Here is a 26866-nt window from a genome sequence, read left to right on the forward strand (position 1 = left end):
GACAGTAAACTTAGCATACAACGGAACATATATTAAGCTATAATATAAACATATCAGTGTAGTAGCTGCCCCTTTGTGTGGCTTTTACTAGAAACAACAGACACAGCTTTATTTTTGAGTACCAGGTACTTAATCAATGCATGACAAAAAAAAAACAAAAACATCTCGATTGTGGGATCTCGGAGCTAAAAGAGCGCACTTGAAGGCATCATAAGCCTGCCCCTCTGATGCATGTTTACTTGCTTTGTCAGCGGTGTCCCCGCAGCAGCACATCTCAGGACTTCACGTGCTGCTGAATCAAACCTTGGACTTTTACCTCAGAGAGTGACTTATCACACCGACAGTGCTCTTTATCAGCATATTCCTCTATCTCAGCTTTTCTCGGCCGGCCCCTTTGCGGACCTTTGAGCGGGGGCACGTCGGGTTCACAGGGTGTTTTTTCTATCTAACGGAAAGATGACGTTAAATTCCAATAAAAACGAACCTGCTGAACTGGAGTCGATGAGCAGCGTCCGGACAGCTCTGTCCGACCTGTACCTGGAACATCTGCTGCAAAATAAACCAAAGGCTGACAAGGTAGGTGTCGTCTCTTACTCTTTTTTTGTTTGTTTTTTTGCTCCCCCAGATTTTGGTGTTTGCTTCCGGGAAGTAGATGTGGCACATGGTCGTTGTTTATTCAACTAAAAATAGACCTAGTCGTGTATTAATCACACTATATAACAACACATTAAAGTGTTGATCTCTGAAACAAAGAGCTATGTAGATGTTTCCTTCCATTCAGCAGGTCATTAACCTCTGCATTGCTGAATATTGCTCAGTCAGCCATGGTTGGACCCAAGTAGACATTACATTGGCAATTTCACTTCTGCATTCCCCTAAAAAACTGCATGGGATTCTTATGAAGGATGAAGGAAACGAGGCTATATCACGTGTAATATGTCTAGCTGTGACCATGAGTCAGTCAGGTCTCTATAGCCATACAAATGCTGTGTATTAATCCCATATCAGTCAGGTTTAACTGTGACACTAAAGGCAGCATAAAGTAACACCATTAAGCTTATTATCTGGAACAATGTGATGCAATATTAAAGATGGTTTAAGTTAAGTTGTAAAGTTAAGTAAATGTTTTATCAGTGCTTCTATGTCACTTTGCTTACAGCTACAAGTGCTTGGCTGCTGTTGCTGTAGAGTCAACAGTCAGCTGAGGCCGGCAGCTTGTTTACTGCATCACATTGTACCATGATGGAGTTTTAGGCAGGAACTTGTTTTCAAGTTGAGGCCAGATTATGTTGCGAAACTATTGACTTTGCCTTCCAGCTAGGCAACACCTGATGTGTGTGACCACAAACAGTTTCAATGATTTAGAATCTTAAATCCTTGACGACCTCCAGGCCTAAGCTTGGCAGCCAGTAATACCCAGGGAAGTCTTTGGCCTAAACCTCTTCTCTGAAACTGAAAAGTCAGCACTGAGCTACTGAGGGAAAGGTTAAAGGGAGGAAACTCCTTTCCTGACATCAGCAGTTTGCATCTCAATAGCCTTGAGTTGCAATCTTGTCAACGTGTTTTTCTACTCATTGCTCATTTGTGAAATCAGTGTCTTTAAGCGGACTCATCTGGTCCATTATCTCTCAGTGCACATTGCAGTTTCTAATGTTGCTCATATAGTGCTAGACAGTGTGTAGTTTCAAAAGACAATGCATTTATTGGAAATTTCACGGATAACAATAAAGCTTGAAATTACTTATTTCCATCATCACCCTCTTTCCAGGTAGACACAGATAGTAATACAGGTTTACGGATGACTATAGTAGCCAGGATCATCATATAGGATACATTTAAAACCAATGTATATTCAGAAAGCTTCCGCGCCCTGAAGGATACCTTACTTTATCACCTATTTTACTCTTAATTTGATCATAATTCACGCACTGAACCTCAAGCTGTATCACGGAAGACTTATACAAACGATTGAGACCATAAAGTCATTAAGTCAATGTTTCAAGTAAGAAATAGTGTAGTTTTCTCATTGACTACTATAGCAATTTAACTTCTTTTTGCAACCAGTGAAGTCACCGCCTGCTGGCTATCAGAGTTTTTACCTTTTATTACCTTGAGTTTGGTAATGCTAGGTAGTTTTGTTCTGCCTTACACTTAAAATACTGTGGACTAGCCTTACATAACCATTAATGCATTTCAACTCGAGGATAACTACACGATTGTTTAGCCACACTTTTTTTAATGTAATTTTGAGAACCAAACAAATTCACACACGTCAGGCTTCAGGCAGGTGAGCCTTCCCAGCTATTTCTGTGTAAACTCTTCGAAATAATCTGCTCCCATATCAGTAAGATATATTGACATCCTACTGTGTTCCTTCAAAAGAGTGATACAGAGTAAAGCAGCAGTCTTCTGGCAGGAGACTCACCCTAATTAATAACAAATGATGTCTTGGCTTAAAAGGCAAATCTTGTCAATAGAAAAAACAGACTGTATTCAATCATATTAGATCCTGGTGCATATGGAGAAAAGCAGGTCGACAATAGATATAAATCTTCATAGCATATAATCTTATCCAGAGATAGTTTTTCTTAAATGGAATTGGTTACTGTAAATAGACTTTTTTCCCTGAGTGCGTTTTGCCTCTCTCTCTGCCGTTTGATTATCTTGTTCAAACCCAAGATTGCCATTCAAGTTTCTGAAAAGGGACATGGTAGATATTGTAATCTGTGTTGACTTTTAATAGTGATTGGAACACATTGTGACAAAGCAGAGTAATACCTTTCTAATCATTTATAACTGATTGATCAGCTGGGGCTCATTGTCAACATCCTGGTGAAATGAATTTAATTAAAAAGGCCTTTCAGCACCCATCAAAATCTAATCACATACACATTTTAGGATTCAGTCCTGTTGGCTACTGTTTGTAAGGAATCTGTCATTAGTTTCCGATAGTTGTAATTGCTTTGTGATAATGCTTTACAATTTAACCTTTGTACCTGTTTCTTGCTTAGTTCTGAGGGTGAGATAATAAAGTCATATACTCTGTATCTAGAGGGAAACTACCCAATATGTGTGAATATAAGTTAAGTTTTGGAAGCACATTTCCTCAAAAGTGATGCAAGTAAAAATCCTTTGAGCTGTTATGACAACATATCTCAAAACAATTTCTAAGTTTTTCAAAATAGTGATCTACAATCCTAAAACTGTAACAAACATGACTTGGTATCTTAAAATAATAAGGAACTCTCTGAAAATGACTTTGTATCTGAAGATACTGACTCGCTTATCTTGAAATATTGAGTTATTATCTCAAAATAGTGACTTAGTACTCATTATTTAGACACATTTCTGATTATTTAGTTTTCCTTTTTTCTGTCTTTTACTGGCAGAAATGGGCTTCTGTATTTTACAGTTATTCCTGGCTCTATAAGAAGTGGTTTGTCTTAATTGAAAAACCGACAGCTGTCATAAAACAATACAAAATGTGGCGCTTGTGAGAAGTTTAATAACGCCAGTCATAAGATCCCTAATGTGTGGTTCCACAAAATGCATTTCCTAATGTCTTTTAGAGCAGCTTTTTTTTCGAAATACCAGATGGGAGCTGAGTGGTAGAAATCAGTGTGTGTTTGCAGGATATATTTGTATATGGCGGTTGTATCTGCAGCTAGATTGCTGTACAGATTCCTTTCCTTGGAGGATGTAATTTCATCAGATTCCTCTGGGACTCCAGCCAAACACTCCCTCCTGGTACAGAACAATCCTGAAATGTATCAGCACTAGACTGGTAAATAACTATCACGTTGCAAAGAAAAACAACTGCTTTGCTTTCAAATCTTTTGCATTTAGTCAAGCATTGTCTACTTAACAATTATTTGGTTTATATATTATGTTAAAGAAATTAGTTTTACCAAGAACACCTGTTTAATTATGGACGTAATTACAACCTAGTAGTAATTGTAAGACACTAAACAGTGTGCACAGTTTATCAGGGCTTCGGTTATACAGTAAGCAAGGAGGAGGAGGAAGAGGAGGAGGAGGAGGAAGGTGAAGGTGATAATGATATTTATTGGTTTATTGTAGTGCTGATGCTGGAAGATAGATAGATAACAACTTTTTCTTTTTGCTGAAGCAGTGCTTATGCTTAATTTCCTGCCAGAAAATAAGTGCTGACTCAGGAGGTTGTATCTTTTATGTCAGTTTAGAGACCAATTTATACATCATCTTATATTGTTCTATATTATACATGCATGGTATATCCACAGTAGGCCAGCTTACTCCCCAGGGATCAGGACGGTGTACATAGTATGTCATATGAGTCCTCAGTGATGGCATTGTGTTTACTTGTCAGAGGAGCTTTTTCTCTTGCTTCCTAAATATGTGGATTTAACTGTGGCGGCGACCAGGACAAAAGACCCCCTTTGTTGCCCACCATGGATGTAAAATGTGAAATGAAGACATAGTATCTTTAAGGTTTCTCATTATGTTGCAATACAAAGTAGTTGCTTTTTAATAAAATATAACTTTTTTTGTTTTTTAGCCTGCGTATGTAAGCTATTCCTGGCTCTAATTGTATTACGGAATAGTCTCTCTACAGTTGGAAACAACAGTAATGTAATTAACCATACAGTATCTGGAGATAGGGATTTCCTGCTTTTTGGTCAGTTGTTAGATTTCTACCACCAAACTTTTAATATGACTTCAAACACAATCATTTTAAGAATCTTCAGAACGTATAAGCTTGCTTGCATTATTGCTTCTCTCAAATGTGTTCACCTGATGACTCAGATGGTATCCATGACCACATGGACCAGCTGGACCAGATCAATGGACGTGGTTAATGAGGTGTTATAACATCGGGTTAATTTTCAACCTTGAACATATGTTGAAACTGCAAATGAAACGTGACCGTGCTAACAGTCACGTTTCATTTGCATCAAAAAGTAGCAGCTATTAGAAGTGCATGTTATAATGATCTGACTGACTATAAATCTTAAATTACTTGCATGACAGAAAGTGTGACATGTGGTCTTGTTTTAATTTAAAGCAATGAGGACTTTATTTGGTTTTGAGATAAAAAATGACCATTAATGTGTTTTTTTTTCAACAGGCTTCTGTGCACATCTATGAGAGTAAGGGAGCTGAGGTTTACACTAACGGTAGTGCAGGACTCGTGAACGGCACAGAACTGACCAGGATGAAAGAAGTGGAATTTGAAAAGAATGCTTCAGAGCCCATGGTATACTATCCACACACACATAAACACGTATATATTTTTATTTTGTTTGCTAATGCCTCCTCATTGACTGTGGTCTCTGTGTCCAGGGGGTCACTCTGAAGCTGAACGACAAACAAAGGTGCACCGTGGCCAGAATATTGCACGGAGGCATGATCCACAGACAAGGTAATTACTCTCATTTTCTTTTGAGTGCGTGTGCGTGTGTGTGTCCCAGTCACAGCAAATCTATCTAGGCATTAGTGGAGAGTGCACCCGAGGAGTAATACTTTCAGTTTCTAAAATGTCCTCCACTGATGTATAAAGGAAAGATAAGAACAGAGTAAAAGACAATGGAGACACTTTGATGCTGCTGCTTTATTTATATAGGTGTAGGTACTGTATTATTATTCAGTGGGTTTTATTTTCCATATTTACATCTATCTCTCTACATCTTTACGCAGGTTGTACAACCAAATGTCTATTTCATTGAATATATATGTAATGTACTTATCTTTAAGTATCTTATAATCATCAAGTGTTTTAATTTTCCATCGTATTTTCTTTAAAATATGGCATTCTATTTTATCCAAATAAAGTTTATCATTATTATTATTAAAACATATATATATATATATATATAATATGTCTGTATAGTGGAGTAGGGCAACAGATAATTTAAACTGTATCTCAGGCCATATGCAAAACATTGAAGTTAAAATATTTGAATCGTAAATGATAAATAAAACCTGTTAAAAAAAACAAAGACTTTTGAGACAAGGGAAGAAGACAAGTGCAAGTAATGCTTTCTAATTTCCTATTTGAGGACTTACGTTTGGAGATACTATATCTCTTCTTGTTTTATCTCTCTTCTCAGGCTCCTTGCACGAAGGGGATGAAATAGCAGAGATCAACGGCAAAAGTGTGCTGAACCAAACTGTAGATCAGCTCCAAAAGATCCTGGTAAGTTTGTATTTATTAACTGAGATCTTGGCCTTAAAGCCAACGAAAACCTTTATAAAAGTATTGCATTCAGTAAAACTGATTAATCTTTACGTGCAGAAAGAAACCAACGGAGTAGTCACTATGAAGATCGTTCCCAACGTGCTGAGTCGATCCCGAGCCTGTGAGGTAATGACATGCCCTGTAGAATATGCACTTGTGGTGAATTTATTTTGTCTTTTCAATTTGGTTTGCTCCAAAATCGTTTAATTTAGCATGAAGGAACCAAGAAAAAGTAGCCCAACATCCAATGGTAACTTCTAGCTGCTACATAGATGAACTTGATTGCATTTATTTCAGTTTTTCCATCTACAACTCACTCTTTTAAAAGGATTTTGTTCTCTGTGAATCAGGTGACCCTACTGTTAGTCAATGAACATCCCAGGTGACTATACAATGAGTTCAAATTTAAGTCACTCACATTAGGTTTGCTAGTTTTACATGAACCACTTTGTTAGTGTAATTCATCCTGCCATCTACTGACCATATCACATTTTCTCCAACCTCAGATCATGTGCTTTTTTTTGCCCGAAAAATAGCTGCTTGCTTAATTTAACAACAGTCCATGGCATTTTGGAATAATTAAAAATGGTTTGAATTGAATAACACAAAGAAGAAAGTAATACTCTTATAGTTAAGCACTGCATTAAGTTTGGATTTGCCTGTGGTCAGTGATGGCAGTCTACCCTAAAAGCTTCTAGTCCATTAATATATAGGCGTAGAGCATCATTTTTGGTGACCTCGAACACTCCACTTTTAGTAGATAATAGTTGTACTTGTGTTTCTGTGTACAGATACCACTGGAGTGACTTGGGGAAACCACAAATGTTTCCTAACTCTACTAACAATAGTATTACTTTTCTAGTATTACGTTCCTGCTGTGATCTTTGACAGTTAAGGCAAAAATAGTAGCGATATTATTTTGATCCGGGGCATAAACAAGCTGTATGCAAATGCTCAATTGCAGGTAAATAAATGTAACTTCAGTTTACTCTGTTATATACTTTTTCGTTTAGCAAATTAAGCTGTCAAAGATCATATCATGAATGTTTAAACTCTGCGAGGCTGAATTTACCTATTAACCTTTTCAGAATCTGAATGTGTGCCTATATGTCCCTATATCAATATTTCTTCTTGAGAAGACTCATGACTCACGATATTCAGGTACTGTAAGGCAAACATTTGCTGATTCAAACATGTTCATAATGGTAAGCTCTCAATAAATCAATATGGGTGGATTCTGTAAGCTGTAACAACGTTTGATGCAACATTAAATGGAGAATTTCACATGAGAATAATCACTGTATAGCTGAGGTTGAATATATATACTCCTCAATGCTTTATGGCTTAAACATTGAAGTAGAACAACATATTTAATTTCAAGCTTCGGGAGAGCTCACTTTAAAGCCAGAGTGGTGTAAATAATGACCGTCGTACATTTGACTGAGCAAAGTATTTTCTCGGTGTATTTCTGAACTGCAAAATATCTGCTTCTTGTGCGACAAATATGCAACAAAAAAAAAATGCTCAGTAAGCATGTGGCACAGCAGTGTGTCATTTGTGACAAATATAGCCAAACGGATTAAATGAAATGTGAAAAAGAGTTCAGACAAACTAGCTTTTTTGTGTTTCAGAGTCAAAAGGTTTACTGAAAGGTAATTTTAAAAGTTTTCATCCAGCAACAATAAATACACAATATCAGAGACTTGCTTCCTTTGTTTATGGGATAATGTAATGGTTGTAGAATAATGACACCCACAGCTTTTTGATTGGCCCGCTTTAAAGAGGCCCATGTTTTTGGGAGTTTTTCCCTTTCCTGTAATATGTTATATACGTTTTTGTGCATGTAAATGCTCTCCAAAGGCTAGAATCCTAAAGTTTTTTTTCCAGAGGGAGTACACCACCTCCATTGGTTTACTTCCGTAGCATAGTAACATCACTGCGTAACTTTCCCTTTTCTATTGGCTAGCGTTCCAACACATTGTAGGTGATAGGCTATCGGACGGGACTTCTGTAAGCAGTTGAGTAATCACAACTGAGCAATTAGTTAGGGACAGATCGACCATTTAGCTTGTAGTTGCTATCCCCAGGTAAGAACAACCAGAGTAATGTTGACTTTGGAAACTCTACCCAGCAAAAGAGCCAAAGAGCTCACAAGGAAGAAAAGGCAAAGAGTAAGTGACTAAACATTTGTATTTCTACTAAGTGAGTAAATAAATGACTTGCCTACTTATTAATACTACTGGGTGTTTTTCTCCAAGTTCTGGGTTTCTACTTCTTCAGCATTCTTTAGGTTGCCTTTAGGAGTAATGTTAGCCAGCAGCCATGTTGCTAACAACGTAGGAACAAGGAGATCAATCTTCTTGTTCAAATGAAAATCAACAGACAGATAATACCTTATCACCGTCTTTAGTTGTTGGAAGCCCTGAGCTAAATAATGGTTGTCTTTACCACAGCGGAACCAACTGTTACACCACTCTCCGTCTACAGGTGTACATGCGGGCCCAGTTTGACTATGACCCCGCTAAGGATGACATCATCCCGTGCAAAGAGGCAGGACTCAAGTTTCAAACTGGTGACATCATTCAGATCATCAACAAGCAGGACCCTAACTGGTGGCAGGGCAGAGTGGAGAGCAGTGTTGCTGACTTCGCTGGACTCATCCCCTCCCAGGAGCTGCAGGAATGGTAAACGGCTCTGCCAAACTATCTGAATCCTGCTGTATGAAGTCACACATATTTCGACATGCCAACATTTGACATCATTTAATGTTCCCAGGGCGTGGGTCTCATTTCAACAATGACAGGGCAGATATTTGACTTGGGTTCTGCACTAGGAACAGCATCAAACACTTAATTTCCGGGGCCTCTGGTAATTTGTATGCACCAATTTCAAATAACTTTTAACGTAAATAACTTTATTTATGCAATGCGAAAACACGAATTAAGGTGACAGTAAGTTGGGCATTCTTTATTGCTCTCAAATATTTTTTCTCCTGTGGATCAACTTTTCTCATACACAGTATGTAGGCATGATTTGCGCTTTCACCCCTCTTTTCGGTTTTTTGTTTAGCTGTGGAAACCACTTTAAATTAAAATGTCACACTTATTTATGAATAATTTATAAATCCTTGCATTTTTGTAGCTATGACATGTGTTATGTCTGAAAATAGTCAAAAATGTCTGCACTTTCGAAATATATCCTATATATCTGTTTTCTCTGAGAAATCGTAATATTTTGACAATAAGGTCTCTATATTTTAGGTGAAAAGTTGTAATTCAATGAGAATAAAGTCATAACTTAATGAACACTTAATACTTAGGTAGAAAATATCTTGGCCTATAATGTGCAGTCTGCCTCTGCTGTGTCGCGGCAATACTACTTGGACAAACCATATGCAGAACTGCAGCACAAACTAATACTAGAATTAGTAGTATTAATAATGGCAATTTGTTAAAGGTCACCTGTTATGCAAAATCCTCTTTTTCATGTCTTTAATACATGCATATTTGTCCCTTCTGTGTTAAGGGATTCAGAAAGTTTCAGGAAAGAACAAACTCCCTCTTTTTGTTTCTTTTGATCCATCTATATATAAAAACCTGTTAGCTGATACATTGTGATGTCACTATACTTTTTTGGGTTGTGCAACCATTAGCCAAAAACCAACCAAGGTAACACCTACCCACATTTTCACCTGAATCTCCTCCTAGAGCACCATTGTGATTTTAAACCAATCATCTCTTGGGGCCTGGGGGCAGTTGATTTGTATAAGCTTCAGACACAGTATCAGCTCTTTTGGAAAAGGGCTGAAACAGAGCGGTTTATGGCATGCTATAAAGCATGATCTGTTTGGTATTTCAGCCAAACACTTCAGAGACATGTGTTGTGTGTATCTGAGACCTATAATATATTGTTGAGAAGAGTATAATAGGGGACCTTTTGAGTTTATTCATGATTGTGATAACATATGATGCATCATTTCCTGTCAGCAAAGTAAATGTTTAATATGTTCTATTTATCTTTTACTCCATATATACATATATATATATATATATACACATATATGTGTATATATATATATATATATATATATATATATATATACACATATATGTATATATATATATATATATACACATATATGTATATATATATATATATATACACATATATGTATATATATATATATATATATACACATATATATATATATATATATATATGTGTGTATGTATATGTATGTATATATATATAATATATATATATATATTATATATATATGTGTATGTATATATATATAATATATTATTTTTATGAGCATAAAACTGATTAACCTTGAACTAAATCTCTCTCCACGCTGCAGGAGAGTGGCAAGTAAAAGCAAGGCCAAACAGGGCAACCAGTCCTGCAGCCCGTTTGGAAAGAAGAAGAAGTGCAAAGACAAGTACCTGGCTAAACACAGCTCCAGTGAGTGTCTCAACAGTCAGGATTTATTTTCTTAATTCGCACTACAGAATGGGTTTGTCTGGAAAAAAACAAAATGTTGTCCGTTGCAGTTTTTGACCAGCTGGATGTGATTTCTTATGAGGAGGTTGTCCGGCTCCCTGCTTTCAATAGGAAAACACTGGTGCTTATCGGTAAGCTACAGTATTTATTAATGGTATAAAATTCTTATTCATAATAACACATTTTATCATCAGTACTTATGTTAACAGATTTTCCAAATGTACATACTTCTAATAAACCTAAAATGTTACATGAAATGTCATTGGAAATAAAAACATTCTGCTGTTTTTAGGTGCGCCTGGCGTAGGAAGGAGCCATATTAAAAATGCACTATTGACCAAATACCCTGAGAAGTTTTCCTACCCTGCACCACGTACGTATAACCACAGTTTCTTTTTCCTTTCCTTAGATGAACCACATTTGCTGAAAAGTCCTTTATCTAAGTTCCTAAATTTTTTCCACAGACACCACCAGACCCCCACGTAAAGAGGAGGAGGATGGACAGGAATATTATTTCATCTCCAACGAAGCCATGACCAAGTGCATCTCAGGAAATGAGCTCCTGGAGTACGGCAGCCACCAGGGATTTATGTTCGGTACCAAAATTGAGACCATCCAGAAGATCCACGAGCAAGGCAAAATATCTCTGCTGGATGTAGAGCCCCAGGTAAGCCTTTATCGACTGCTCTGAAGACATCACCATCACATGACACAGTTTAATTTGCCCAGAGTTACATAAAGTCAAAGGGTGACTCTTACTATGCCTCTTTAAGTTGTATGAAGTATTTCAAAGACAATAATAGTTTACACAACCTGAGTTGCAATATTTAAATTCCACCCACATGTTGGTCATATGGATAAAAAGATGCACCCTGTGTAGGTGAAAGTCAATATGTAAATAACATGCTAAATATGTTTCCATGTAATAAACACTTGGTCCTCACTTTTTAGCAGCAGAAAGTATCCCCATTACGAAACTAGCAATAATGATCAATTAAAATATTTTACACTGAGTTAAATCTTTGATCTACCCCCAGTCTTGATCATAACTACCAAACCATTTGTTTATTTAACAATTTTAATGCAAGTTTGTTGACATAAGAATACATAAGGAATATATGAATTGCTACAGGGGAATTTGTATCTTTAATTATTTCCATCATTTGTGATGTGTCAAGGATGCAAAAAAACCTAAAGCATTTCCATTTTTTTCAATATGTAATCGAAGGGCAGAAAACTTAAACTGCCATAAAAATATTATATATTATTTTAATTGAGTGGATTTTTTTTAAACATCAGTCCTGATAATAGCTACCAAATATTTACTTATTTTCAGACTTGTAACCCTTTTAAATGCATCTCTTCAAAATTATGTGACTGTAAAATATTAGACACTTTGTTTAGGACTACATGTGACTGAACCTTTTAATGAAAGGGAAAGAATGGTATTATGTATGTTACCCTAGGGGGGTAAAAGGGTTTCTCATGCTAACAAATTTATCTTTGTCTTTTCTTCAACGTTTAGACCTTGAAAGTCTTGCGGACTGCTGACTTTGCACCTCTCGTGGTGTTCATTGCTCCGACCAACACATCTGCCCAGGTGCTAAATCTTTATCAAAACACACCCGAGTCATTTTATCACCATCCTGCATCTGCTAACCCTCTGTCTGTTTCCTCCTAGACGGAAAACCTGCTGATGATCAAGAAAGAGTCGGACGCCATTTTGGCCACATATAGACACTTCTTTGATGTGGTTCTCGTCAACAACGACGTGGACGAAAGCGTGAGAGGTGTGGAGGAGGCCATGGAGCGTGCCACCACCACCCCGCAGTGGGTGCCTGTATCCTGGGTGTACTGATAGAGGTCCGGCACCAGAGTAATACCGTTTTTTAAAAAGCAGTGCAATATCACTCCTTACGCGACACGAGTTAGTGATGTCTCTGGGTTAACTTTTCTTAATTGTCACTGAGATTTTTCCTTTTTGCACAAATGCATCCAAAAAAAAGCAATAGGTGGAGATGTTTAGAACCTCACCAGGGATGTGTTTGCTTGATTGTGTAGACACGTGTGCTTCAGGTTTTTTTGAAGGTCGTGGGATAGTTTTGGTGATGCACATCTTTGCGATGGTTGGGGAACGTGTGAAAATGCAAAATAGGACCTCAACTGTGAATGAAATCCTCTTTTTAAATGAAAGGATTTTATCATGTTAAACAATATTTCTGGATTCACTGTCTGTTATTTTGTTTTCTCATTAGATTGTGCCATGAAACTGAGATCCTGAAACTGTTTTTTCAGCGCGTCTCACTCCATACGACTAAAATGTCTTCTACACCATGCTTTTCTGTCCCTCATTGAAAACCTCACTTGTCTTGTCTCATCAAAATTGTATACCTCATGGGGTACTGTTAAGGCACTTTTAAACAAAACAATAAATTTCCCAGCTCTGTTGAAATTGATTCTTTGACTTTATGTGGAAACATGTTTCTTGCGCCTTTTAGGAAAAATATGGCAGTTCTGTGTGAGAATTCTTCAAAGTAGATAGACTACACTTTGTTTTATGTTTGCAGTCCACATTGTTCATCATGTCTGAGTAGAATATTCCATACTTCAAATCTCTTGATCTCTTGTGTGTGTGTGTGTGTGTGTGTGTGTGTGTGTGTGTGTGTGTGTGTGTGTGTGTGTGTGTGTGTGTGTGTGTGTGTGTGTGTGTGTGTGTGTGTGTGTGTGTGTGTGTGTGTGTGTGTGTGTGTGTGTGTGTGTGTGTGTGTGTGTGTGTGTGTGTGTGTGTGTGTGTGTGTGTGTGTGTGTGTGTGTGTGTGTGTGTGAGAGAATGACTCAACTTTTCTAAAAGAAGTCACGGTTCAAGGCTTTGATCAATTATAGATCGAGACTTGCCTATCTGAGCTCTACAATAAAAGTGATGTAGCTGGATCGCCCACACATTAAAATTCTCTCCTCATCCCAGTGTAGCAGACATAGTTACAGGTTATACATGACAATTTATTTATTCTCAGTGTCGCACAGTTTCCTGTTTGGATTGTCGGAATTGTGTAATTAATCAAATCAGTGGAAAATATTGTAAGTACACAGATTTAAAATTCAAGTATGACTTTGTACAAATTCACTGTTTTAAATATGCATCTTGAATACAATATGTTAAAGTTGTTGACGTTGAGTAATGGAAGAAAAAATATTGTCCAGCAACTGCATTTTTGTTGTGGTGTGATGGACTGACTGCCAACAGGTATGCAATAACAAGGGATGCTGTAGCACAATGTGAAACATGATTTTCAAATCCACCATTTTTTTCTCTATTTCCCACTATAACATTTAGAAAAGAAGGATGATTAGCAACACTTTGTAATTAGGGAAATATATCAATATCACCTACAACGCTTATTTTGTTATGACCTTTCAATTTGCAATGTCGAAATGTTCCATATTAAAACGTTAAAGGATGCCAGAAATACAATACATAAAATGTTTACCAAGCATAGTATTACCATCAAACAGAACCAGTTATAAAAGTACAAAAGATTTAGCAAAAAAAGATTTTGTGATTCCAGTTTTTCTTCTCCAGAAACATTTGCCTGATGCATTCTCTCCTAAAGGTGACAGTATACTCTAACAGGGTCGGATCTGCAGATAACCACTAAAGAGAAGACAAACTGACTAGTGTGACATCATTGTAAATACAGAACGTGGGTGACAAACTACACGTTCTCCAAAACATCAACAATACTGGGTGCAGCTGCCTTTCCATCCTTTAGCCTTTAAATCAAAGCTGTCCTATAGCACCACCATGTGGGCTCCTCAGAGTGTGAGTCACCCTATGAACCAAAAGATTGAGACTACATCTGTTTTCGAACCACACAATATCTTCATAATTTGTACAGGCAGAGTTTAGATAACACTTTTTATGGTTACACAATTACACATGCTGGTGGTGGTGTTGATTGCCATAGAAAAGCAGGAGAGGAACTTGTATCAGAAATATTTCGTGCAGTAAAACCCGAACTATCTGATTTCAAAATGACAAAAATGTGCACACACTATATAAAAGTGAAATGTAGCCAATGTGCAGAACATTTCTGTCTACTTCCAGTGACAAGCACCTCATGACAACCCTTGTGTGTTAATTACTTTTGAATTTTAAGTAATGCTACTTACAACTTGCGCTAGCCACCATTGCATGTAGAATGACTGCAGTTTAGTGCTGCTTCTTTGAAAAACCCTATCTAGGGTTATCTTTAATTGACTGAATAACATACAAATACGTTACAGTTTAAACCTCTGTAAGGGTTTACTTAGAGATGGAGAGTTTGATTTGTGTGTGTTTTAACTGATCATAATTGAAGAAAAGTACATTTAGTCTTAAAAGGTCTTCAGAATTGTTTGCTTGATCTTATTTGGATGCTTTATCTTTGTTTGACCAGCTGGTGTTAATGTTACTTTGTTATTAAGAAAATGTTACATTACGCTTTTAACAAAGGACACTGTGTATATAACCTATGAGTCTAACTCAAGTGAATAACTGTTTTGGTTATAGACAATAAGGCAAAAAATGAAAGTGATTCTACTTTCCACAAGAATGAGGAAATGATTCGAGGAACCAAAAGTTCAATTTCATTTCAACATTTTGACTTCTTCTAAATCTTTTGACATTAATCTCAAACTGATAAATTAAAGAAAACGTACTCATTTTTTCTCTTGCCTTTTATCGTTTATTAGTAATTAAGTGTCATTTTTTATTTGCTTGGGGAACTGCTAAAGGAGCAGAAATGGAACCAATGACACCAACATTTAAGACACTATCCTCACATTAGTTAAATTAGGATTATGTTTTACAATTAACAGTAGCACACTGAATAAAATGGAGATTACTGTCAACCTGAAATAACAGTGAAACCTTGTTCCTCGACCAAAAGGGTGGTAAACCTTTGCAGGTGGATTTACTGTCCACTACATCCCAGTCCATATTTACTATGAATGATAACCAAACACCTACTGAGAAACTGGCCACACCCCCTTATGAGGAACGCCATTTTGTTGTCGGACAGACTTGTAGTCAAAATAAACGCCTTTAATGAAGCTTTAAACCCAAACAAGACCATGACATGTAATGCATGCAAAGGAAATATGCTGAAAGTCCCCTGTGCAACATAAATAGATCAAAACAGTGCTGTCCTTGGCGATAAAACGGTGGGTTTGAAGTCTCCTGTGGTCACCCATTTCAACATGAAACTCGCCACGATTGACGTCACTGAGCCATCTTTGTCCACCTAATCCAGGCGGCTGCTTATTACTCCTTCATTACTGCACGGACTCTGACAGCACCGGGCTCCGGAATTAGCCTGCAGGTGCCGCATCTGCCGTAGAAATAGGAAGAGGAAAATAGTTTATTTACCGAGGAGGAAACGCATCTCTGTCTGTACAGATACAAGCCAGTGCTCCTCCTAGGCTATATAGGCAGGGAAACGGCACAATAACCAACCAAAGAGAGCCAGAGGGAAGAGAGGAGCGCAGAAGGCAATCCACATCCATCTGCCAGCCAGCCACTTAGTAAACGCTTACATTTCCAGTCCGGATTTCAGCACAGCTGTCCAGCCAACACAACCAGGAAAATGTGAGTACAACATCGTTTAAGGCTCTCTTTTTTTTCCAATTACTAATTTATTAATGCATTTCGTCCTCACGACGGATATTGGCAGGCTATCTGGGATTAATGGTGTCTGAATGGTCTCTTGTGTGTCTTTTCCATCAAATACTGGGGTTATGTAAAAAAGACTCACGTTAGTCAGTATATCATTGGTAAATACCGCTGTTGAATTTCATTTTACACCTGTTATTTCTCTTATGTGACCCGAACGTAAAATGTAGAGGCTAACGCGTCGGCCTAACCTTGGAGCAGACGGAGGGTGTATCGTCTTTAAACACATTTTAAGGTTATTTTTCGGTTTGTACACGATAAACTAGCCCCTTGTCTGTCGCGTGCCTCTTTTTTTATTTAGTCGTCTCGTGCTTTTTACCGACCGGAGCCAGTACGCGCGCATGTTTTCCAGTTTGGACTGGTTTGATTTGAAAGGACACCGTCTGTGTGCGATTACCCACAGGCTAATTAAAACCACATGAAGAATACACCGTGTTCAAAAAGCCTTGTTGTCCTTACTTAACATTTACAGGCCTTTCATTTCAGAGTCTCGCTGAACCACAGGTGACGATTAAGCTAATTCAAGAAACAGCAAGGGCACCAGGTTGAACATTTAAAGGGTCGACATTATTCGACGAACACTCCAAAGACCTGCTTATAGACGATGATATTATTAGCTCTGAAGTAGGCTTAGGCCTAGTTTACGTGATATTTGCAACCCACAGCGGGGGGTGGGGATAGCCTAGCCTCCTACTGTATGTCGTCGATTGTCGTGCGAGGGCGGACAGCTATATATCTCACCATATTTCAGGCAGAATTTAGGGGAAAATGGAACCGGTAAAATGTCAACCTCCCTGTCAATTGTTGGTCCCCTTTTGATTATACAAATATATAAATGGCAGGAAAGAAGAGCCGTGACAACCTCGCCTGTCAGTTTTTGTTAAAACGTTGCTGCCGACACACGACATGTCATTGAGCTGGGGTGGCATGTCTGCTCCTTCTGTGGGCTGTATGTTACATTTGTCACCGACATTTTGGTTGTAATTGTTCATCCAAGTATTTAAAATCTATCCCCCCATATAAGGAAGCTCCCCGCCCTCTATGTTGTAGGCTTTCACAGTATTTACAGGCCTCGTCGTGATGTCTTACAGGACGTTATGTATGCCTTGTGTTTCCGTGTATACAGTCAGAAATTAAAATAAGGCAGTGCTGTGTGGGTCAGGTTCAGAGCATCAAACAGAATGGGTAGTGAGGCTGGATCAGACAGTTTCTGGTCTGGGCTGCTGAGGCGCTGTCCAGTGCTGAAATGTCGCTCTCCAGTGCTCAAAGTCAGACAGGGTGCTTTTCCCATGACAGTGAGCAAACAAACAGAAATCCATCCTTTATGTCTTTATTTGTGCGTATGATGAATGAAAGAAAAAAGGTTACATAATAAAATAACCTAAGACAATGCACAGGTGGATAAAGAAAAACCCTTAGGGCTTGAAAAAGAAAACCTGCCTTACATTGAAATCTGTATATGTTGGTTGAGGTGTTAGTTGAGGTGATAATAATCTTTGCAGGCAAGTGAAAAGAATCACACTGCGATAACATCAAACCGATGTGGTATAATTTATAGGTAGGGAATGTCAACCATCCAACACATTTAGTATATCTTAATTTAAAACTCATAAAACATTCTTCCTTACACTGCTCATAGCTTTTAGTGTTTTACATTGTCATGTTTCTATTAGAGCTAGTTGGCATCGACCACCAGCACCATCCGGGCAACTATTGAAAGGGATTTGTTGTTGTTAGAGGATTAGTAATGTGTGAGCGTGTAAAGGTGACCTTTATACAGAGTTCTTTCTCACACTGAGTTACAACCAAGGTTACTTTGCCAGAAGATACTACAGACTTAGTCAATCTCACATTCTAATTTTAGAAACAGCTTCATTGTCTAATGTATTGATTTCTCCGGTTAGATAGATAGCAATAAGGCTTGCTACATATAGCCTGCTGGGCTACTCCACTACTTCAGGAAATATTGAAGAATCCTAAACATTTTTCATTTGTTTTTTTAATGTATCAATCTGCTGCTGTAGGAAGTATCATCATGTGAAAAGTGTAATCATGTTACGTATGATACAACTTGTCATCTGACTAATAGGGAAATGATGCCAATTCAGTTTATTTAGGTAGGTTTTCACTCAGCTGAAACATGATGATTTTTGATGGTCTGTAGTTTTTGCTGTCACTCAACAACAACAATGACAGTGGTTTTGATGGAACAGGTTAAGAATCAAGAAATATTTCAACAATACCATGTATACTTTGAATAGTTCTGGTGATGTGTTTTTACTGCTGCAAACAGCCGAGGCACAACCACGTGTTAATATAATGACGAGACATTTTTTCACACAGCTTTCACTTTTCAATGTAAATGACACTTGTTTTCACTGCCTTTCTCTCACTGAGGTCATTATTTGTGCGTGGTACTCAATTATCTTTGTTAAAGTAGGTAATTAGCTGGGCCCTCGCGCTTCCACTTGGATATCTTCATTATTAGAACACAGTAAATCTTCAAAATCCTTCTAGTTTGATTCTCAAAACCCAACATAAATGGGTGCAATCTTCCATATCTACATACAGTATATATAGCTCCAGGCACTGTTCAATCCAAAGCAAAATCCCATAATCTGTGAGCAAATAGACTAACTCAGTCAGTAACAAAACAGCACACTTGGAAGCACCACACATTAACATTTGTAGCCCGTTGCTAACATACATGATAATCAGTTAAGAAATATCATTCAGCAGGAGCGGGCAAGGTACACATCAATTGATATACACTTTTTATATTCTCAGGATAAAGATATATAATAATATATATGGTAGATATTGTTCATTTCATTTCCTATTGCCATTAGTCACAAACCCAATTGTGGTGACATAATGGGCATTCATCACATTGCTGCCTTTCACACATACATTAGTATGACCATCCCTCACATATACTTCTAACTCCTCGTTGGGGAAGTACAATTCTCATGTAGATATCTTTCATATCTCAAAATGTATGTAACATATTTAACATGAATCGTCAGAACCCAACACATTTCTGTCATTCATATATAGTAGCTTGTTTCCGAACATACCGCCCCAAAGGCAACATAATAACTTAGATTGCTATCAGACATCTTTTCATGATATAGCATAACTTGTAATGTGGGCTGCAAGGTACAAATCTTTATTGATCGTAGGGCGTTATTGTTTGTGAAATATTTGATCTTTATTGCAGTATTTGAGCACTTTACTCTGAAACTGTAATTGGGAAGGGCACAGTAAGAGACCTCATCATGCATTAAAAACATTAAAAAATGATAAATTAGAAAATCTGAATAAAGGAGGAAATAACTATAATAAACTGATAACATTCCCTCTTCTTTTCTTTCCATTTTATTGTTTGCAAATGGAGAAAAAGTTCATCTGTTAAAAAAACAGTATTCTGTATTACACATCTGAACACACAAATTAAAAAGCTTCTGTCATGTCTCGTTGCTATTGTGTTTTCAAATTGTTGTCATCTTTTAATTAATAGGTATGCTTTATATAACCACTGATTCTTTTCATTTTTTGTGTCATTAGGTCTGCCCCAGCACCTGCAGCGGATGGAGCGAATCAGCCCCCCAACCTCACCAGCAACCGTCGTCTGCAGCAGACCCAGGCACAGGTGGATGAGGTGAGTAAACACCTCTCCTCAAACCCAAAGGGACAACATTGACTTTTTAGACCTATTTCAATAGTCACCTGCTGTTAATCTAATATTATTATTGCTTACATTCAATTCAGATTTCAACATGATTTCATGTCAAACTTAATTTGTTTGGCCTCGATAGCTGATTGCTCTACATGGTTTTTCGTGGCTCTCCCTAGGTGGTGGATATCATGCGTGTAAACGTGGATAAGGTTCTGGAGCGTGATCAGAAGCTGTCAGAATTGGACGATAGGGCCGACGCCCTGCAGGCTGGAGCCTCTCAGTTTGAGACCAGCGCTGCTAAACTGAAGAATAAATACTGGTGGAAGAATGCCAAGGTGAGAACATGCAGGCATGCTTACTCGAATAGCAAGTGCCTGCTTATAAAAGCAGCCTTTAACCTCCCTGTTTACAGACAAATTAGAAAAAAAGGTATGATTCATTACACTGACCGGAACAGACCAAAGGATTGTGTTATTGCTATGCTTAGTTTACAAATACTATATGAAAAAATGACTGTTTTGACTGTTTTCTAATGAACTTTTGTGAAAACCCCTGACTACAGATGATGATTATCCTGGGTGTGATATGCCTGATTGTCCTCATCGTCATTATTGGTAAGAAACCATCCAACACTTAATGGCACACAGATTTGTCATCTCAGTGGACTTGAAGTGGACATGTTATGAAACACTCGCTTAGGCAAAAACATGTGGCTGCCAAAACCACAAACTGTAAAATAAGACAACCCAATCAGTTTCTAAGGGCTGCCTCGTCATTAAGATGCGTCTCCCCTTCCTATGTCACATGCAGGCTCATTAGAACACACCGCCCCAGTATCAGTAATTCCACTAAGGCTTGAGAACTACCTTTGCTAAGGTGCTCCTATAGAAATAGAAAAGAGTAGAACAGACAAGATAGCAGGAGGGTCAGAGCAGTGGACATTTTTTTGTTTACTGTTGCCATTTTGAAAAACTGTGATAGTTAAAGTGGGCAACTTATTCTATTTCCATTTTCCTCTGAACTAGTTATAAGGGTTCAATATCTGTTCTACTCCCATTTTATTTCTATGGGTGTGGCCTGTTTTTTGCATACCAATCAGAGCTTACAGGTTGTTTTTTGAGAAGGCTCTTAAAGCGACAGGTGCTGAGTGTTTCGAACAAAGGGTGAATACAGGTATACTCAGAAAGACAAAATGACAACAATAATATGTTTTTTGACATAAAGCATGTAAACATGTTCTGTTAGAAACTCAATATACATATATGAACCTAAAATGAGCATAATAAATCCCCTTCAATCATCTGTAAAACGGAATCTCACTTTGTACACATATACAGTATATTGACGAACATAAGGCAGGACAATATATGTTGTTAGCAAATCTTTGTTTGGAGACTTATGCATAACTTTAAAGAGTATTAATCAAACACTTCTTTTCCTTTCTTTCTTTTTTTACAGTGTACTTCAGCACCTAAGAAGAATCGCTCCTACCCCAGTCAAATTTTTCCTTGCAACAGAAAAGAAACCCTCAAATTGATTACAAAATTAACCATGATTTATTATATATATCTCCCGAATAGCCTCGATATAACACCCCTAAACCTTCAGGGCCCCATGTTTCCCCCTCTTCCACCACCTCGCCTATGGACCCCGTCAATATTTGTCCTGTGAGTGTGTGGCCCTGTCTCCTTTCTGGGTCCTCTTGGCTTTTCTAACCTGCCATACTGAGAACCAAACACTTGCGACGATGCAACAACAGAAAAGGAAACAACGGTTGGCGATAATTGTTACATAACTGATATATATAGTTCTTTGTAGAGTTTTATTCTGATATATACTGTTTTGTAGGTGTGTGTGCGTGTGTGTGTGCATTTTGTATTTTTTATTTTTTGTATTAATTTTACGTATGCTTCAGCGTTAACTACTGCCTATTAATCAAAGTGTGTATCTTGCATGTTATCCTCATCTGTCTGTCCCCTGCTTACTCTCTCTTTTTGGTGTATTTTTGCACAGTGGAGTTAGTCTCCATTTCCCTATGGAAATATCATTTTATGTTAGACTTCATCCGTGTTACTCGTGTCCACTTAGAAAGTCCAACACAAGTCAGAGAGCTAATTCTTGTCACAATTGATCATCAAGTTACACAAATGTGGGCTATAACACAGACAAAACTGCCCTTGAGATTTCCCCAGATTTCTATAACTTGATGTCAAAGAATTCAAGTCTTAGTTTCTTTGTTGGCTTTCTAAGAAAGTAAGTGCTCACCGATATTGATCAAACCTACAAGTAATGCATGAATTGTTAAACTAATCCCGAGTATTCATCATCATTTCTCAGCCCTTTCCATCCGATGCTCCCAGAATCTGTGTTCTCTTTCTCCATTTCACTCACATAACACCTCCCATCTTCAACGCCCTAACCCTCTTCTGTCTGTCAGCATGCTTGAACACGTCAATTTCTTCTGATCATTTCTAAACTGCCATAGAACAGTTGGACCAATGTCTGTAGATGTTTCTTTTTTATTTAAATATTACGTAGTGTCTTATTTCGAAAACATTCCTTCATTGCAGTCTAGTGCAAATGGTCTTACCGTAGCACATGTAAGTGTAAGTATCTTTAAAAAAAAAAAAGCTGTGTGACGGAACTCGTGTGTCTAAAACGTTGGTCATACAAAACATAGGAGAATAATAGTTATAGTTAATAGCTGTAAGGGTAAGTTTTGGATCAGACCTTCAATCTGTCCAAATTATTATTTTTTGTAATATGGGTGATGTCATCTTAACATTACACTTACAGTATACTGTGGAGATGTCATGTGGATATGGGCTTGAAATGCCAGGAGATAAAACTGGGCCGTTCCATAAATTGAAAAAAATCCATAAAGCAAATGTTCATTCTAATTGGCCCGTTACCTACATGGACACTGATAAGCCTTAGTCTCCAGTCACTGCTATTAGTTACTGTAGAAAATGTTCAGTCAAACACCCTCGCGCGTTCAGTCTGTGCAGGAGGAGTGGCTGACTGCGTAAAAAAAGGAATCTGTTTAAAATGCACAAACAACCTTGTTTTTGATGGCGCTGTCTGGCTGGTCAATAGCCTGGCCAAAGGAGATCCTCGTGCAGCAAAACCTCTCCACTTGAAGAGCACATAAAAAAAAAGAGACAATTCAGCCTTATTTGCAAATCCAGAAACAGGGACAGAGGTGAATGAGGAAAATGTCAGAGTCACAGTTGAGTTTTAGGTCAGCAACTTTGGGGTAGGCTCAGAGATGTTACTGTCTAAGGTTTAGCGACAAGAAACGTGAGAAGCAATTATTTAAAAAATAATTAAAGTAGCACTCCTAAGAAGAGTGTTGTGCTAGCGCAGTGGTTCTGTCTCAGTGTTTCTCCCTATAGTTAAGGCCTTTTTTTCTTTTTTTAAATATAATAGATTCTATTTTTATTATAGTATATTTTTGTGTGATACAGACAGGTAAAGAGGAAGTGTGCAATCAGTGCTATCTGCTGCCAACAGCAGTGAGCTCCTCTTTACCTCTGTCTGGTGTGTTTTTTGTAATTCAGCTCTGTGCGTTATACACTGCCAAGCAACAAGGGAGAGGCTTCTATTCTTATTGCAATTATTTCTTTCACTGGTGCCCTCGCTGGTTTAGTCTTAAAGAACTTTTTTTTTACATGTTCGGCATCTACTCCTGTGTGTTCTACCTGTTAGGCTACTTGAGCAGGGAAACATGATGCGCCTGGTTTTTAAGAGTCAAACTAAGGCCTTGTACACATGTATACAAGATGATATTAATCTACACATCAAAACGTGCTGATTTGAAGCTATTTTAAGATCTAATCTAGGATCTTAAAATGATCGGAATTCACTATAAAATGTCTGTCTCCTAAAACAGAGGATTTTTAAGTGTGCATTACTATATGCTGAAAGAAAGCAACTCAGCCAACCTACTGCCACTTATGTCCTTGTAATAATATTTAATGATGTACATCTGACAGCCTTTGGAAAGGTATTTTAAAAAAACACTACGATATTTCAAAATGTGTGTGTAAAGCCTTAATAGCCTTGTCTCTTTTCAACATGACTTTTTACCTTCCTCACCAGCTGAGTAGACCAACCTGCCCCCCTTTTGCTCAACTTACTTACTGATTCAGAATCCTACAGTGTGTGGGTGTGTGCGTGTGTGTGCATTTGTGCGTGTGTGTGTGTGTGTGTGTGTTAGAATAGCTCTGTGTGGGGAATATCCCTAGTTTATCCCGACAGATTAGGCCGCTTAAATCTCAGAGTGAGTGCACGTTGTTTCCTTGACCACTGAAATACAAAAGTAGACAGGTCGCAGATCTGCTGGCTGTTCTATTAGGACCCTAACCTTAGCAAACCCCCGCCTCCCCTCCCAACAGAGCAAAAGTAAACTGCAGAAGATTACCAAAGACCAGATTTCCATGCTTACGCTGCCAATTGCCATCAAAAACAAGCGGAGAGAAACAGGTTATCCTAAATATACAAGTCTGTTTAAACTAGCTTATACCCTTACGCGATTTATCCACAGATTACAGGACCTTTTGACTATTACACACTATTTATATGGTGTGTCAGTTTGGCTTGTGAGTGTGCCATTCTAATATGCAAGTTAAACCAAAACACAAGGGCCGTGTGCTTCAAATCTCAAATACAGTCCGCCCCGGGAGAGCCTCTTTAATCTGTAACAAATTTCTAGACACATGATCCTATAACTAATAATAGCACAACTGTTTTTCTTTTGTCTCCGTAGTGCTGCCAAGTTCTAAAATGAAAAGACATATAAACTAACTATAGCTATTAAAAATAAACCTAGAAAAACGTTTAAAAAAAATCTGCATTGTTTGGTGTTGTAATATGGGGGTGTTTTGGGGGGTAGGGGGTCCTATATCCTCAGGTTTAAGGTATTAGCAATTTACCAAAATATATATGAGGACAAAACTATATTAGCAAAGTGTAAAATTGGGTTTTCGGCAATAGAAAATCACCCTAGGGTTACAAATGTGGTCCTTTTAGCCATCATACAGTAGTTAACCACACAGTGGGCTGAAGTGAAATAACACTACTGATTGGGGTAGGACTTCTGTGTTATCCATAAATCCAACTGTTGTGAGTGCTCAACAAATTTTGTCACGGTGGTGAAAATGAGTGCTCTCTTTTTTCCCTTGCTTTACTGTCTGTTCGAGAAGTGCGTATCTATTTTAAAACCGTGGCACTTTTTTTGTTGTGATTTATCCATTTTGGTGGGATTGGAACATGAGTCTGTGGAGAATATTGTCTTATGTCAACCTCAAGAATTGTTCATTGAAACTTAAACGCTGAATTCAGGTTATTTGGGGGGGGGGGCAATCAGAAATGGGAGACGCGTAAAAAGTGTGCAGACCATCTCTGAAGTTTGAGTTATACCCGTGTAATTCAAAGTTTGAAGGAAACACGGATTACGAAAGAGACTAACAGGAGATTCAATCCATCATCAAAGCGTCATGTATCACATACAGAGCAACGTTTACCCGCACCCCCAAATAGCTTGAATGCAGCAATGGGAGGGAACCTTTTGAGTCTCTGAATGTTCACTGGATGGCTATAATGGTACAATATTCTACTCAAAAGATGTTTTATTTTTAAACCAAATATTGTGTTTTCTTTTCACATCAATTAAGTAATAACTCCAGATGTCACTGAATTGTTTGTATGTAAACACTGATGTGTAAAGGTAAAGAAAATGGGAGGTCAATTGAAAAAAAGTATTTTTACCTTAAATTGTCCAGAATGATTAGAATGATTCTACAGTTTACATTAGATGTTTGTATCTACGAGATATATTTTTAGTTTGAATTGGTTTATTTTTGAGGAAAGATTTTGATTTATCTTTGGGACTGGGGTTTCTTGAATGAAGGCCCATATTGCCCCTGTTCCTCTGGTCTTTCAGGAGGGACATGACTGGAGGATCATGGGCAATGTGATACGTTTTATCTTTTTTTTTTTCCCCTTTGTTTTTATTTATTGATAGATTTATTGTGCTGTCATTTGGTATGGGATTAGAAATTAAAAGGCTGACTCAATGTAAAGAAGAGGAGACTGAATGAAAAACTAAAGTACATAAAATAATTGTAGTGTAAATCTATCAATGTCTTATTATATTGATGAACATCATGAAATATATGTATATTGGAAAAACAGTATCTATGACAACTTGTACTTTTGTGTGTGTGCTTCACGTGCTTTGTGGATGTGCAACAATGGGCAGATGCAATTTTGATCGCAATTCTGGGACCTTTTCTGACCTGTATGAAAAAGCATACATTTATTATAAATTGACGATAAAGCTTTTGCTGCTTTAATTTATCCTAAATAAATGTAACTGCGTCTCAAAAATACATGGGGATAATAGAAGGAGCCATAAAGGTCCTATTTCTGGTCCAGTCGCTTCTGACAGTCCACACATTGTGCAATCATCAAACACACACATTTGTGCACACAAATAAATCCGCTATCTCAAAGGGTATGAAGAACCTTATGTGTAGGAAACAATGTACCCTAAAGTCACATTATCTTTGAAGTCTATAAAGCATTTCCATTATCATGAATATAATGTTGTGTATCAGCATCAGCGTGTGTATGTAGGATTTGTAAAGGAACAATATTAAACCTTGTGCTGTACATTAAGGTTAAAATACTCCAGGGATAGATGTTATCCTCACATTTCCATTCATGCAGCCTAATGGAGCAGTACCCTGGTTTA

At 37.7% G+C, this 26866-nt stretch overlaps 2 protein-coding genes across 3 annotated transcripts; both read left to right on the forward strand.

Annotated features, from left to right (window-relative positions):
* The first annotated feature begins 239 nt into the window (after positions 1-239).
* On the forward strand, positions 240-13176 carry mpp1 (MAGUK p55 scaffold protein 1). Of its 2 annotated transcripts, XM_063894964.1 has the most exons (13): positions 240-576; positions 5108-5236; positions 5323-5401; positions 6090-6175; positions 6275-6343; positions 6568-6599; positions 8671-8901; positions 10578-10681; positions 10771-10851; positions 11013-11093; positions 11185-11387; positions 12246-12320; positions 12402-13176. In XM_063894964.1, exons 1-13 carry the CDS (start codon positions 457-459, stop codon positions 12576-12578), a joined length of 1467 nt encoding a protein of 488 aa, XP_063751034.1. In that variant the 5' UTR covers positions 240-456; the 3' UTR covers positions 12579-13176. The 2 variants fall into 2 exon arrangements, with proteins under 2 accessions (XP_063751034.1, XP_063751035.1); XM_063894965.1 differs by lacking the exon at positions 6568-6599 and having other exon boundaries at positions 241-576; positions 8705-8901.
* A 2771-nt stretch (positions 13177-15947) lies between these two features.
* On the forward strand, positions 15948-26469 carry vamp2 (vesicle-associated membrane protein 2). Its single transcript, XM_063894796.1, has 5 exons — positions 15948-16346; positions 19998-20091; positions 20286-20444; positions 20672-20723; positions 21568-26469. Coding segments are annotated over exons 1-5 (324 nt in total). The 5' UTR covers positions 15948-16344; the 3' UTR covers positions 21585-26469.
* The last annotated feature ends 397 nt before the right edge of the window (positions 26470-26866 follow it).

This window comes from Eleginops maclovinus, chromosome 11, assembly GCF_036324505.1.
Source record: "Eleginops maclovinus isolate JMC-PN-2008 ecotype Puerto Natales chromosome 11, JC_Emac_rtc_rv5, whole genome shotgun sequence".
Taxonomy (NCBI): Eukaryota; Metazoa; Chordata; class Actinopteri; order Perciformes; family Eleginopidae; genus Eleginops; species Eleginops maclovinus.

What these genes read in the sequence shown, in the direction of transcription:
- mpp1 (XM_063894964.1), top strand. Translation starts at nt 457, where the DNA reads ATGACGTTAAATTCCAATAAAAACGAACCTGCTGAACTGGAGTCGATG. An exon ending in GAAAACACTGGTGCTTATCG is followed by an intron (nt 10,852 to 11,012) that starts GTAAGCTACAGT and finishes TGCTGTTTTTAG; the next exon opens with GTGCGCCTGGCGTAGGAAGG. An exon ending in GTTTTCCTACCCTGCACCAC is followed by an intron (nt 11,094 to 11,184) that starts GTACGTATAACC and finishes TTTTTTCCACAG; the next exon opens with ACACCACCAGACCCCCACGT.
- vamp2 (XM_063894796.1), top strand. An exon ending in CCCAGGCACAGGTGGATGAG is followed by an intron (nt 20,092 to 20,285) that starts GTGAGTAAACAC and finishes GGCTCTCCCTAG; the next exon opens with GTGGTGGATATCATGCGTGT. An exon ending in ACTGGTGGAAGAATGCCAAG is followed by an intron (nt 20,445 to 20,671) that starts GTGAGAACATGC and finishes CCCTGACTACAG; the next exon opens with ATGATGATTATCCTGGGTGT.